The 12,310-nt window shown below is 36.5% G+C and overlaps 1 protein-coding gene across 2 annotated transcripts in view; it reads left to right on the top strand.

Annotated features, from left to right (window-relative positions):
* DNAH7 (dynein axonemal heavy chain 7) overlaps positions 1 to 12,310 on the top strand; it is a 224,034-nt gene that overhangs the window by 124,053 nt on the left and 87,671 nt on the right. For both annotated transcript variants that reach the window (XM_037523738.1, XM_037523737.1), the window contains exons 41-43: positions 3,907 to 4,779; positions 6,735 to 6,964; positions 10,022 to 10,352. In XM_037523738.1, the coding sequence (XP_037379635.1) occupies positions 3,907 to 4,779; positions 6,735 to 6,964; positions 10,022 to 10,352 (1,434 nt within the window). The remainder of the gene's footprint in view (positions 1 to 3,906; positions 4,780 to 6,734; positions 6,965 to 10,021; positions 10,353 to 12,310) is intronic.

Genomic DNA, 12,310 nt, shown 5'->3' with positions numbered 1-12,310 from the left:
AATACCAGATGGTCTCACTCATAGCAGGAATCTAGAAAACTTAAATAAGGGACCAGGAAAATGAATAACTATAAGAAAGTGAAAATCAAAATCAACAAAAAACTATGAACCAGAGACACTTTTTGGGGGGTGGGGGGCGGGAGGGGAGGGATTGGGGTCAGAATGGGGGGTGGCAATTGTATGGGGAATATAAAAATAAAATTTATTATAAAAAAAAAGAAATAATAAAAGTAAGTTTTGAAAGTATTGAAGACAGAGGAAGGGGTTATCCTTATAATGGAGGATTTAGGAAACTGTACTAATTATTTTGGGTAAACTAAGTTTGTTATAAAAAACTTGAGGGCCTCCCTGGTGGTGCAAGGGGTTAAACACCACACTGTGAAGCTATCCGCAGACTCTGCAACACAAGTGCAATCCCTGGCTGGCCAGGGAGCTACCCACATGGCGCAGTAGACCTTCCTGTCTTGCCTGCTGCTCCCCTCAGCAGTGTATTTCATTCAATCTTCCTTTTTTGTTTCCCACTCTGTCTCTGGTGACTCTTCATACCCCCCACACCTCTGGCATGTACCCTAGTTCTTACATGCATAAATAAATAAATCTTTAAAAAAAAAAAAAAGAATTTCCTTCCCCAAGGCACCCGTGCACCATCACCACTGTACAGAGACATACTTTTCAAAAGGGCTTTTCATCTCTGTAGACTTTTTAATCTACAATTTGAATTCCTAAATCCTTCACACTAAAATATGTGCCTGAGTAAATGTCCTCTTCATATGGAAATTTGGTCCATGGAAAGGTTCCTGAAAGTGATTCTTTCAAAAAGTATGAGATTCTTATTGTACTTGACTGTCATTTAATTATTTGAGTAGGATTCATATTCTGGAACATGGACCCAGGCTATAGGTTTGATAGTCCACTTGGATAATAGAAATATGCTTGCAAGGTGGACAGGGAAAGATGTCACTGACTTCATTAAAGGACATTTTGCCATGGACCAGATCTCCAAATCTTACTAAAGGAAGGAGCTAGCATCCTCCTTTTCAGGAAATTTGCCCTTGATTGTTGTTCTGCCAAGAACATTCCTCCGCCCATTATCCACAAGACTTGTCCACTTACGTCCTTAAGATTTCTGCTCAAATATCCCCTTGTCATAGAAGCTCATCTTGACCTTCTTTGTCCTCAATAGCTCTTTGTCCCTCACCTCACTTTATTCTTTATAACACTGAACATCACTTGACTTCTGTATTTTTGCTTATTATCTTGAGAAGAATAGGGCCTTTATGAAAGATGCAACTTTATTCACTGCTTGTCCCAGTGCCTGACACATGGCAAGCACTCAATATATATTGTTGAATGAGTGCATAAATGGAGGACAGAAGGTAGTTTTACTATGTATAATATGTTTTGTCATTTGGAACTATACATGCCATTACTATCACCCCATCGCTGAGAAGTTCATATATCCTGACAGATATTTGGGGTATATACAATTACTTTTCAGCTTTTTCAGATCCTATACTGCCTTATATGTCAGATTTTAGAGTTTTGACAACGGCTGTTAAGCTCCTTGGCCATTTAATTAGGTTCATAATGTAACAACTTGTAATTCTTAGTGACAACTTTGCATTCATATAACATAATGAATTTAATTAAGTCCTCTGTTCAAGACCTTGCATTAACACCCTGCTTCATTGCTAGGAACTCAGAACAAAAATCCAGTGGCCCATGACACTTGTTTGTGTACCCCACCCTTGTTTCCGTTAGATGTTAGACTGCCTTCTGCTCTGTCTTTCATGCACCCTTCACCAGCAGCACAGGCCTCTGGACTGTCTCTGATCAAATTTCTGCTGTCTCTGGGCCTCCCCGATGGCACAGCGGTTGAGCACTGGGTTGCGAAGCTGCCCGCAGCCTCTGCAGTGCCGGTTCGATTCCCGGCTGCTCCCCGGCCACTGGAGGAGGGTCCCACATGGCGCACAGACCTCTCCTGCCGCCCGCTGCTCTCCTCAGCAGTGTACTTAGGTTCTTCTGCCTGCTTTGCTCCCCGCTCTGGCTCTGGTGAATTCTCTCACCCTCCCGCGCTTCTGACTGTACCCAGTGCTTGTATGTATGTATGTATGTATCAATCAATCAATCAATCAATCAATCAATCAATCTTAAAAAAAAAATTTCTGCTGTCTCTGATCAAATTTCTCCTTCTCGATGAGGCCCACCAACCACCCTTATACCAGCTCCAGCCTCTCTTGACTTGCTCCATTTCTCTACTTTCCATAGATTTCTTATAATTTATCAAACTTTCCTGTGCCCTATGATTCATTAGTTATGTTTATTTTCCATCTCCCACTGATAGCATGCAAGTTCCATGAAGACAGATTTTTTTTTCTCTCTCTCAGTGACTTATCCAGTGGTGACAACATTGCTGACAACAGTACATTATGCTCAACATTTCAAATAATATTAAGTGATTGAACTCAACACTCTAATTTGTGCTTTATTTCTGTTCATTCAAAAAAGATTGCCTAAGGTTCTAATATATGTCAGACTACTTTAGGTTTCTCTTTCCTTTCCAGACATCTTTATCACACAAGAGAACCTAATATAATTTAACTTAGTGATTCTCTAGGAGTAACTCTTGCTTACTATTTTTCATTCCTTTTGGCTTCCCTGTGACTGAAACATCAGTGTGCATACATCTGGTTTTCTTGTTATATATAGATTTTTTGCACAAGAAACCCAAGGAAAAAGAGAATACTTGGTTTCTGTCAATCTATAAATCAAAGTTAAAAATTTTCATGCTTCAGAGGGCACTATCTAGAAAGTGAAAGACAATCCATAGAATGGGATAAAATAATTGCAAATAATATATCTGACAAGTACCTAATACCCAGAATACATATAAACCTATTACAACTTGATAGTAAAACCTATTACAACTTGGTAGTAAAAGACAAATAACTTGAAAGTAGGCAAAGGAATTAAAAAGACATTTATCTAAAGATAATATACAAATGGCCAATAAGCCCATGGGAAGATGTTCATCATCAGTTGTTGGGGAAATTTATGTCAAAACTGCAGTGAAGTACCTCTCACACCCATTAGGATGACTGTAGTCAAGCAAACAAAAATCAGTGTGGGGAACATGATGAATGCTTATATATTACTTGTGGATTTAGGGATGGAGAGGAAGTTTCTTCCTACCCCTCTGGGTTCTTCTTGGGCTGGAGAAATATAACCTCCTTAAAAGGCCTTTCCCCAAATAGAGTCCCATTGGGGGTTAGGACTTCAACATGTGAGACTATAGAAATTCAGTCCAAAACAGGTGACATTCAAAGCAATATTTGAGAAAATAGGTATTAGGTAGCAAGCCTGACTATTTCTTGTACGTGTACATATATCCAGATATTTGTTTTTAGAGATTGTCCTCTGCAGTGCCTTACAACAAAATAATTAACAAATGTCCAAACAAATAATATCTATTGATTTGAGAAACATTTTCAACATGTTATCTGACTTGGTAAAAAGAATGATCACTGTAAGGGAATTAAAGGATCCTAGATACCAGTGCCTAGCTCTGTATCCATATCTGAGTGACCAGCACAGGCAGTCACCTTCTTTAGTTTTTCCTTGTTTAGTTCTTAATACTCTTTGCATCTCTACCATTTGTTTTAGTCACCCCAGATTACCTTTATTTGTTGATAACTTAATGTAGCTATTTTGTTACAAATACATATGATAAAATTAATATTTGAAAAAAGTGTTACTGTCAGTCCTGATTATTTGGATATGCTTTAAAAAAAACTTACATTTTCTGAGAATATTTTTTAATATTATTTGAGATTAGCCTAGAAATAGTAAATCAGAAAAAAAAAAAGAAAAGGAAAAGTTTCTAAAGCTGTTTCAATTGTTATACAGGTCCTTAGAGTGTATTATGATCGCCTTCTGGAAAATGCAGACAGGAGTTGGCTTATCAGTTATATTCAAGAAATTTTGAAAAACTACATGAATGAAAATTTTCATGAACTTTTTCATAGTTTGGATTTTGATAATGATGGAGTCGTGGAAGAAGATGACTTGCGCAGATTAATATTCTGTGATTTCCACGATCCTAAGAGGGAGGATACCAACTACAAAGAAGTGGCAGATGTGGATAATCTACGAGTGGTAGTGGAAGCTCACCTGGAAGAATTCAACAATATGAGCAAAAAAACCATGAACCTTGTCTTGTTCCGCTTTGCCATAGAACACATCAGTAGAATTTCCAGAATCCTGAAGCAGCCTCGTAGCCATGCTCTTCTGGTTGGTGTCGGAGGGAGTGGACGGCAGTCTGTCACCAGACTAGCTGCCCATATGGCTGATTATTCAGTATTCCAGGTTGAAATCTCTAAGGGATATGGTAACACTGAGTGGCATGAAGATTTAAAAGTGATCTTAAGGAAATGTGGTGAAGGTGAGATGCCTGGTGTCTTCCTGTTTACCGATACTCAGATTAAAAAGGAGTCATTTCTAGAAGATGTCAATAATCTTCTCAATGCTGGGGAGGTTCCAAATCTCTTTGCATTGGATGAGAAGCAGGAGATATGTGATAAAATGCGTCAAATAGATCGTCAAAGGGATAAATCCAAACAAACAGATGGAAGCCCCATAGCTCTTTTCAACATGTTTATCGATCGCTGTCGCAACCAACTACATGTTGTCCTTGCCATGAGTCCCATTGGAGATGCATTTCGGATTCGTCTTAGGAAGTTCCCTGCTCTTGTTAACTGCTGTACAATTGACTGGTTTCAGGTATTGTCATGTAAATTTTAGATAGAGTTCTAGAAATGTTGTCTCATCATCATGATAACTTACAGACTCCCTCTCCAAAAATGTAGTTTTTCTAGCCAAAATGTAGAATTTTCTAGCCAATAACAATGCATTTTGTGAAATTGTAATTGAAGAAATTATCATAAAATAAAAGCATGTTATTATTCATGCACATAATCTTTGACTTCAATATATTATAGAAAGTCTTATTATAACTTTGTGTATTGTTCAGGTTCCTGACTGAAAACAAAGTGCCAACTGGAAGACTTTACTGAGGAAAGTTGAGTGAAGGGACTGTTAGTGGAGGTATAGTTAGGGTTAAAGCAACTGAATGAAGGTTTTGGAGAAATCAGGACATGACGGAACAACAGAAAGATATTAAAAGGGCTGGATATTAAAAGGGTGTAGGGAGGAAAGTGTTTTACTGGAGTTTGGAGTTGTGGAAGTAGGAATGCTGGTAGGAATGGAAACTGGAAGCATAGACCTCAGCTTCTGGTAGAAAAGAAAGGAAGGTGTAAATAACCCTTCCTCTTCTCTACAAGCTCTTTCCATTAGCCAAACCTAATGAGAAGTCAAAAGAAAGAAAACCAGAGTGACGTTCTTTTATAATAAACCTCAGTATCAGGAATTTCCTAGAAGAACAGACAAGAGTGCAGGATAGGAAATCTGTGGGCTGTAGGAGAGATCCTGTGAGTGAATTCTAACACATAAGCATTTTTGACCTTGGGGAATTTACATAATACATCTGTACCTCCATTTTTCTGCTGTTACTGTATGCAAAACAATGTAAAACATATCTGTTGAACCCTTGCTTTGTAGCATGTCTTATTCTAAAATGAAATAGGCAAGATCTCTGATCTCCTTGAGCTCACTTTCTACAGACAATTAGCAAAAAGTAATATAATAATTCCATTATACAGAGTAACATAAAAGGAGTAAAAGGCTTTCTGAATCGGTGACATTTAAGAGGAAACATGGAAGACAAAAAGTACCAGTATGGAGAGGGTCTGGGCAGAAAGAATAAATTAATGAAGGCAAGGGGCTAGGTGGAAAGAATAGGCAGGAGAGAGAAAAATCGCAGTGACAAGAGCAGAGTAACTGAGGGGGCTGTGAGAACCAGATGAAGTAGAGGTTTATAAGTCGGTTTTGGATTTTCTTTTAAGAATGCTGGGAAGTCTTTGAAGGATTATAAATTGGGGAGTGTGAAATCAGCTAGTTTATAATTTGGCAGCTCTGTGGAGCACACAGACAGGGAGGCCACTTAGGACACTTGAAATATTCTGTACAGATGATAACAGGGAGTTGAGTTGGGCTATTTTGTAGGTAGAGAAAGAAGGAAACATGTTTGAGAACTATTTGAAGGACAGTGCCTGGTACTAATGGAGTGGATGTAGGGTTGAGGAAGAGAAGAGAGATTAGGGGTGATTGCCTGCATTTTGACTTAAGCAACTGGTTGGATGGTGGTCATGTTTACTAAGTTGGGAGAGATTGCAACACTTTAAGTGGGAGACAGGAACCACATTTTGGACTCCTTGAGTTTGAAATGCTTGTGAGAGAAATGAAGTTACTCATATGACTAGTTGATAGGAAAGGATAATGGCATTTACCTCAGAGAATTGTTGGGAGATTTAAATGTGATAACCCCTGTTAAAGGCACAGGTTAACAGACATTTTATACTTTTAGTTCCTATTCCTGCCATACTCAATGAACATTTTCTCTGACCCCTGAACATACCATAAAGAGTTAACATTACATGTACTAGCTACTGGCTCCCTGCTCTAGTACTTGGGGAAAGTTCTTCATGAAACAATCACTCTCATCCTTCCCACATGCTTTCACCTCCTTTTCTGACGTTGACATATTGTGAAGGACTGCAGTAGCACAGACTCCTGTTAGTAACTTTGATCTTCTGCTAAAGCATGTATCTTAACTTTAGTCATGGCCTGAAGATGCACTACAGGCAGTTGCCTCGCGTTTCTTGGAAGAAATTGAAATGTCAGAGGAAATACGAGAAGGCTGTATTGAGATGTGTAAAAGCTTCCATACTTCTACTATAAATTTATCAACATCCTTCTTTATTGAACTGCAACGACACAATTATGTGACTCCTACCTCTTACCTTGAATTAATCTCCACCTTCAAACTGTTGTTGGAAAAGAAAAGAAGGTAAAAATGAAATGTCATGTTTCAGAGTAAGCTATGGGAGTTTTAAATATTTGTATGTACAAAAATGACAGCTATGATGTAATAGAGATACAAAATAATATATTTAAATCTTTAATAATTTTCCCCACAACCATTTTTAGGGTAGGGATCAGATCTTGGTCTTACTTATCTTGTATAGACTCGTTGCCTAGCACATCATCAAGCATCGCATTTGCTGAGGGAGTGAGATGTGCTAGTTAGATTTCAGGTAATGTCCCAGAATACTTTGACGTGATTGCAAGCCAATAAACAACACTAAAGAGTAATTTTTCTTTGATAAGTAACTAGATAATAACATACTCTTTAGATATTCAACTGCTAAAACCCAGAGATAATCACTGAATGTACATAGCTTTCCTTTAAATAAACTCACATTTGAAAACATCAATATGAGCATCGATAAACTAATGTGCTGTAGAAAGTGTCAATACAATCTTTTTGTTGTTCTTGAGAGTGATTTTTACATGCAGAAGAATGTATTCAAGTTTCATTGGTTCTAGAAATTAATGTGCTATAAAATATAGAAACATTAATTAAGCAAAAGTTAGAAATTTGGAGATTTCAGTGATCACCTTCAAAGAGTTCTTAACTAATATTTGATCACATTCAAAACATGATTCAAAATTATTTTTGCAATTGTAATTTTTAATTTATTTTGATGTTCCTTTTAAGCATTTAAAAAAGAAAGCCTCCCTGGTTACTTCAATAATTTATAAGTCCAATAACTTAAATTTGTACATGTGGTAAGCCTTAAGTTCTTTTAAATTTTCTACTGTTATCCAACTATTCACTTAAAAACACAAACCTAACTCTACTGATCAATTACATGGTTTGTGTTGAAACTAGGAGACTTACCTGTTAAGCTAACAGACTGTTTCTTTTAAATATTAAAAAAAATATTAAAAATACCAGTGTACAGATTTCTTGCCACAAAAATAGCAACACTACGAGTCTGACTTTGGCATATATCTCTATAGTTAATTCCAGATCTTCCTATGGTTAACCCACTACCTGAGGTGTTTTGAAGGCTTTTTCTCATATTGGCCAGATGCTGCCTGGCTACTGTCAGGACATTCCTCATCCCTACTTACAAGTGACTGTTGCAATGCCTTCATGCTAGGGTGTCATACATAACTCACCTACTCACCATGGTCCACATCCCATGTTTGAATCATACCTTTAGTATTTTTTCCATCTACAATGTATAGTGAAACCTGCAATTCTCACCCAAGTCTGCTCTATAAGTTGACTGAATTTTATTATTTATTTGGCTATCAAGGTATTAGCTTTTCTGTGTAGATCTTAAGATCTTTAACTTATAGGGATATTTTTCCCTCATATTTTCCCATCCAGAAGGATCAAAACTTCTTGGAGAATCTGATTAAATCTTGGATATCATTTATGTCTCTGTTTGATTGTACACTCACTATGGCCTTTCTAACTTAAAGAAAGGTTATAAAAATGAGAAGGTTGAAAGTAGTAGTTTTCTAGGCATTTTTAAAGATTTATTTTTATTTTATTTATGCATACAAGAACTGGGGTATAGGCCAAAGGTGCCGGGGTGGGGTTTGAGGATTCACCAGAGACAGAGTGGGGAGCAGAACAGGCAGATCCACTGAAATACACTGCTGAGGGGAGCAGCAGGAGAGACAGGAGATGTCTACTGTGCCATGTGGGTTAGTTCCCTGAATGGGGATCAAACTCATGCCACAGTGGCTGGTGATAGCTTGATAGTGCTGACACTAACCCCTGTGCCATCAGGGAGGCCCTAGGCATTTTTAGATATTCTTATTTGCCTTTCAAATTTTCCTTTTTTCAAAAAATTGTTCTCCTTTACCTGAATATCTTTTAATATTTTTTTTAAGCAACATTATTTTATAACATATGTTTCCCTGTAATTTCCCTTCTCTTAATAGCTAGAGCCTTTGGATTTTTTTTAAAGTAACAGCATTATAACATTGTCATGTATTCTTTGTTGAGAATCAACCTGTATATATACTACATTAAGTTCGCTGCTAAAAGTACAAATCTATTCTTCACCATATCATTGTTCCTTTTTACCCAATTTTCCCTACCTTCCCTTGCAGTAATCACTAATTGATCTTACAGTCCAAAAGATTATAGAATTGAGGCCACCAGAAGGCAAGGATGGAGAACAGAGAGCTAGGGGTTGGGGGAGATCCAAAGGACTGTGATAGAGGATTATGGGTGATTTGGTGAGTGTGGTGTTGTAACATACATCTGAAGAGGTGTGAACCTGTAATCCTATATCATATACAGTGTACCTTAATAAAAAATCTACAATTGAAAGCAAAATAAAATGAAACTAATTGGAGTTTTTTCTATATACCCCATGTATAATTAGCTAGAGGACATATGCGAATACAGATAAAATTTTAAATTAATTCAAAGGTACTATATTTCTAATCAACTTTTATTATCTTGTAATCATTGTGCACCAAAAAGTACTGCCCTTTGTTATCTATTCTATTTGCCACTTTTGCCTTAGTAAAGAACTGTTGTTTGAAGATATTGACTACATCTTAAATCATTTGCTATCTTTGACAACATTCAAAATATATTTTGGGCTCTGAGTTCTCTTTAAAAGAAGTCACCATAAAAAGGTCCTAAGAAACAATAGTGTTGTTGGATTAAACTTCCCAAGGTGATTTTAGAGGTGCACCATCCATTTTGATATAGGAGATTCCTTGCCTTATACCCGGTACATAATAAATTTTAAAAGAATAACCTTTGAATTTCTGTTACATGCCTAGATATTATGCTTGGTACTGGAAATACAAAAATAAACAAGATATACTGTCTGCTCTTAATTGTGTACAATCCAATTTTCTAGAGTTCATATTTTTTGACAAATTGTTAATAGATGTGAAAATCTTTCAGACTTGCTTTAGTTATGCCTTTAAAAAGCAAGCCTGAAAATCTCAAAGACACTTTTTTCCCCCTTGTTGTAGGATACAGAACTTGATGACTAACATTCTTTTATCCATTTGCTTTCAGTGAAGTCATGAAAATGAAAAAGAGGTACGAAGTGGGTTTGGATAAACTGGATTCTGCTGCATCGCAAGTAGCCACAATGCAGCTTGAATTGGAGGCTCTGCAACCACAATTAAAAGTTGCTAGCAAAGAGGTTGATGAAATGATGTTAATAATTGAGAGGGAGTCTATGGAAGTTGCCAAAACTGAAAAAATAGTGAAAGCTGATGAAATAATAGCAAATGAGCAAGCTATGGCTGCCAAAGCCATCAAAGATGAATGTGATGCTGACCTGGCAGGGGCCTTGCCCATATTGGAGTCTGCACTCGCTGCCCTTGACACTCTTACTGCACAGGTAAGAGCCCAGCCACGCATGTGCTGGGAAGCATGTATCATTGCCTGAGGAAGGACTTAACATTGTGTGTCCAATTTAACTATCTTTCCAAAGTAGTCTCCACAGTTCATGCAATAGAAGTAATTTTCAAATTGGTGAAAGGATTTCCTAGTTCACCTGAAAAAGAAATGTAGTGCACAAATAAGAAAATTAAAAAAAAAAAAAAACAACTGTCATATTACACCCTACCAGAAACCACCGTTAGTCCAAGAACTTTCTCTACAATAATTAACAACGTCCTGTTTTGACTCTAAGTTGCACTGTTTTCATATTTTTTCATATTTACACACTTGTAATTGGGGTACACCTTCCAGTTGATGTGATCAGGTATTGTCAGTGTTTATCAGTGTTTGTGTGTGGTACATAAAATAATGTGGTTTACAGTTTTTTTTACAATGACACTTATATTTGATGAAATGTGGTATTAAAAATTAGGGTATGAAAGGGGAACATTTCAATTAAGAAAGATAAGGGTGAAGTTTTAAAAATAAATAGTGCTGGGAATTTTGACTAAAATTTTGGGTGAGTTAGGGGAGAGAACATTTCTTCACACTTTAAATAAATTTTAGACTGACTAAAATTTAAATATAAATAATTACTATAAAATAGTAGAAAATGTAGATCATGTTTATAATCATGGAATGGACTAGGTCCTAGGATTTCTTAGTTCTGAGAAAGAACTGAAAAGTAGCTATGTTTTTTATAATATATATGCTCTGTTTTTGTTTATCTGTGTTTGGGATTTTTTTTTTAATTGAGGTACATTGGTTAACCAAATTGTATAATTCAGAGGTATAGGATCATACACCTAGAGATGTATGTTACCACACACACTACCAAAGCACCACCATAGTCCATTGGACCCCCTCAAAATTTTACTCACTACCCACCCCTTCCCCTTCTTGTAGCCTCAATTCTCAAGTCAGATTTCTAGAATTTCTTACTGGTTTGATTTTGATTGACCTTTTGGTTTCTATATATTCCACACATCAGTAAAACTATTCAATATTTCTATTTCTTCCTGATTTATTTCACTTATCATTGTTCCCTCTAATTCCATCTATGCTGCTACAAATGACAAGAGATCATCTTTTTTTTTTAATATATAGCTGAGTAGTTTTCCATTGTGTACATTTATCTTCTTAATCTACTCATCTGTCATTGGCCATGTAGATCATCTCCATAACTTGGCTATTGTAAATATTGTTGCAATAAATATAAGAATGCTTATATCCCTTTGAATTACCGATTTTCCGTTCTTCAGGTTGATGCCTAGGAGTGGAAATGCTGGATCATATGGTAGATCTATTTTTAATATTTGAGAAACGTCCTTATTATTTTTCCATGGGAGCTGGACCAGACTGCATTTCCCCTTCAGTGTATCAACAGCAGGGCTCCTTTCTCTCTACATCCTCACAAACACATGGTGTTTCTGGTCTTTGATACAGGCCAATCTTACAGGTATGAGATGGTATCTCACTGTGGTTTTAATATGCGTTTCCCCAATGATAAGTGAGGATGAGCATTTTATTCTGTGCCCTCTTTATATTTACTTTGAAGAAATGTCTATTCAGCTCCTCTGCCCGTTTGTTTGTTTTTTTTTTCTTTTCTTTTTTGAGTTGTGTGAGTTCTTTAGATATTGGATTTGGATATTGCATTTTGGATATTAGCCACTTGTCAAATGTATGGTGTGAAAATATTCTCTTCCATTCAGTAGTATGTCTTTTTGTTTTTGTGATAGCTTATTTTACTGTGAAGAAGCTTTTTAGCTTGATGGAGCCCATTTGTTTATATTTTCTTTTATTTCTCATGCTGTTGAAAACAATATGAATTCACAAGACATCTCTGAAATTCATGTCATGGAATATTTTGCCTGTGTTTCCTTTTATGTATCATATGGTTTCTTGTCTTACATCCAA

Source organism: Talpa occidentalis, unplaced genomic scaffold, assembly GCF_014898055.3.
Source record: "Talpa occidentalis isolate TD23 unplaced genomic scaffold, MPIMG_talOcc4v2.1 talOcc4.3, whole genome shotgun sequence".
NCBI classification, from domain to species: Eukaryota; Metazoa; Chordata; class Mammalia; order Eulipotyphla; family Talpidae; genus Talpa; species Talpa occidentalis.
Note: the sequence above shows the minus strand (reverse complement) of the source record. Positions and strands in the feature narration are given on the sequence as shown.